This window comes from Macadamia integrifolia, chromosome 9 (genome assembly GCF_013358625.1).
Source record: "Macadamia integrifolia cultivar HAES 741 chromosome 9, SCU_Mint_v3, whole genome shotgun sequence".
NCBI lineage: Eukaryota > Viridiplantae > Streptophyta > Magnoliopsida > Proteales > Proteaceae > Macadamia > Macadamia integrifolia.
In genome coordinates this window covers 30,145,807-30,149,006 of record NC_056565.1, presented here as the reverse complement: position 1 = coordinate 30,149,006, position 3,200 = coordinate 30,145,807, and the positions used below count along the sequence as shown (strand labels likewise).

The following is a 3,200-nucleotide window of genomic DNA, read 5'->3' as shown; positions in this document are numbered from 1 at the left end:
ATAAAGGAGGAAAAAGCAATAATGACTCAAGACTTTGGGTGAACTCTTAATTCAAAAAATAATGGAAGGACCTAGTAAAAAAAAAAAAAAAAGATTGTGGAGAACGCACAGTTGTTGGACTAAAAGCTCCAAGTATGGAGTGGAATTCGGTCACATTGTCATACTCATTTGAAAAGTCTTCCTTAATATGGAGTTGGCAGACAAAATTAATTTCCTTGGGAATACAATCATTCTTTACCGAACCATCAGTGGTATACTCAATATTGTTCCTATCAAATATAAAGCAAGCTCTCGAATTCCATCAGCAATTCTTCAACACCGATAATTCATTATGGTATCCGTGTAATCTTAGGTGGACTTATCGACCTTATGTTAAACATTGGTTTCAAATATTGAACCTTTCATCTTTTGGATTTCCATCTAGAGTACTTGGCCAAGGTCGTACAGCTAAGACAACCATTCATTAACCCTAATGAACCAAGGTAAAGATTAAAGTTCAACCCCCTCAACCCAATTTAAGAAAAAAATAAAATAAATAAAGTTCCATTGTACGTGGTCAAAGAACCGCGTCGATCCAATCTCCAGCGAAGATAAAACATTCCATTTGACAGTTAAGAGGTCTCGGTGTAATTCTGTGACCAATCTCCGCCGATAATTGGGGCTCTCCAAGGAAATAGAAGGAAATAAAAAAAGAAAGAAAATTCTTTCTCTGTTCTCTTTAAAGCTTTCAAAAGAAGAAAGTCCAGTGAAGTTTCATATTAATCATGAAAGCCAACGTTCAAGAAAGACAGCAAATTAAATACTTATCTATTTCATCATTTTTTTAAAAATCTGGGTTGACTCTCTCTGCAATCCCAGCTATGTAGCTAACCGTTGCTGCATACACATGATGATAATATAACTTTAAACAAAGCAACATGGAAAGTTCCCAACTCTCAAACAGTTTTCCATCCAGCCATGCAACAGCACAATAATATCAGTCCCTCATTCTCAATAATTCCACCCTTACTAGCCCTTCCCTTCCCATTCTATATAAACAACTCCCAACCTCCTCCTATTGCCTCAATCACTACGACACCTCTTCTCCTACCTCCACCATTTTTAAGCCAACAAACATGTTTTCCATCTGTTCTTCATTTAGAGTTTCAATGATGCTGCTTGGTCTTCTACTAGCAATAAGCTCTTTAATGGCTTCTTCTTCTGCTGGTAATTTAAATCAAGATTTCGTCATCACATGGGGTGATGGCCGTGGTAAAATGCTCAACAATGGCCAGTTGCTTATGCTGTCCCTTGACAAGGTCTCTGGCTCTGGCTTCCAATCTAAGAATGAATATCTATTTGGAAGGTTTGATATGCAGATCAAGCTCGTCCCCGGAAACTCCGCCGGCACGGTGACCACTTTCTATGTAAGTTCCTAAATGATGTATCGTTCAATTCCAACCAGGAAATTAACCTAGTTTCCATTGACTGATCTACTCTAATTACCATTTCATTGCAGCTATCATCTCAGGGAGACAATCATGATGAGATTGATTTTGAGTTCTTGGGTAACTTGAGTGGAGAACCTTATACTCTCCATACCAATGTGTTCAGCCAAGGCAAAGGAAACAGAGAACAGCAATTCAAACTGTGGTTCGACCCAACCAAGAACTTCCACACTTACTCCATCATCTGGAATTCACAAGAAATCATGTAAGGAAGACACACCCATAAGAAATATTTTCTCCTATTCAACCATAACCAATCTTTGATTAATTAGCTAAATTAATGATTTCTTTCTTCTTTGCAGCTTCAAGGTGGACAACATTCCTATCAGAGACTTCAAGAATAGAGAATCTGATGGAATTCCATACCCTCATAATCAACCCATGAAGATCTACTCCAGCCTATGGGATGCTGAGGACTGGGCAACTAGAGGAGGGCTTGTTAAGACTAATTGGACCCAAGCACCATTGAAGACTTTCTATAGAAATTTCAATGGGAATGCCTGTGTGGTGTCTTCTAGTGGGGTTTCTTCTTGTGATTCAAATATGACGACAAGTAATTCTGTATCAGATAATACATCGCAATCCCAACAGTTGGATTCAAAAGGTCAAAGATATCTGAGATGGGTTCAGAAGAATTACATGATCTACAACTACTGCACCGATTATAAGCGCTTCCCTAATGGTCGCCCGCGGGAGTGTAGACGTTCCAAGGCCAATTAGAGAACTTCTCATTCAAATTTCTTCCAATTGATGTTAATATTCCATAATCATTCTTTTATTTGTCAAATTGATTTGTTGCCTCGGGTAATTTTGCCTGCCCTTGGAAGAAACTAAGGATGGTGTATCTTCTGTAATAAAAAGCATAAGTTTTTTTTTTTTTGGTATATCTTCTATAATAAAGCTCACATTTTTTTAATATATCTTTTAAAACGAGATGACCCATAAGTTTCTTTTACTTCTTCTGCTTTGTTTTTGGGAAATTTTCATGTACCACCTTGAAATTTAAAATTTAATTTGGTGCCGCCTACACGATTAAAAAAAAGATCTCGTACGGCCCCCACTTTCATAACGAAATTGCTCATAAATCTATTCGGTTAGCTGAAAATCGTTAAACGGTGATGTCAGAGGTTTAATATTTTCTTAATAGCCAAACTAATCTTGGGTAATGGTAAAACTACCATTTTGCCTTTCATTGTTAGAGCCCCAAAGGGATGATGAAAACCAGGTCATTTTAGGGCACCTCTGTTATTATAGTAAACCCCATCAAGGAAAGATATGCAACGATCAAGGGCACACCGAAAGAAATGAGCAGATGTCAAACTTCAAGGCCTGAAAGTCGCCGACATGGGATCAGATAGATGACTCAAGCCATCAGCCGTCTATCCAATGTAAAGCTAATACCTAGGTCAGAATTTGATCAACTTCACAAGAGGAACTTTGACTACCAAACAACAGAGCGAGAATCAGCACACTCCAGTGTAGACATTCAGCCACATGAATTTTCGAATCACCAAACGACATAACAAAAAATGCTCCTTAGTCGAACGTCAGGCTCAAGGCCTTACCTATCGAGCGAGGAGTGATACGAGTAGCTCCACGCTTGGGGTAAGAAACTCAATAATTAGACCGCTTGACTCAGGTCACTCAGTGGATTCCAACAAGATTCCTCACCAAGATACACCTAAAGGGTCCACCATGACTAGCACGTGAGTA

At 38.5% G+C, this 3,200-nt stretch overlaps 1 protein-coding gene across 1 annotated transcript; it reads left to right on the top strand.

Moving 5' to 3' along the window:
- The first annotated feature begins 1,081 nt into the window (after positions 1–1,081).
- LOC122088697 (probable xyloglucan endotransglucosylase/hydrolase protein 23) lies at positions 1,082–2,371 on the top strand. The gene is made up of 3 exons (XM_042658015.1): positions 1,082–1,406; positions 1,499–1,692; positions 1,790–2,371. The coding sequence occupies exons 1-3, from the start codon at positions 1,116–1,118 to the stop codon at positions 2,205–2,207; spliced, it is 903 nt and encodes a 300-aa protein (XP_042513949.1). The 5' UTR covers positions 1,082–1,115; the 3' UTR covers positions 2,208–2,371.
- The last annotated feature ends 829 nt before the right edge of the window (positions 2,372–3,200 follow it).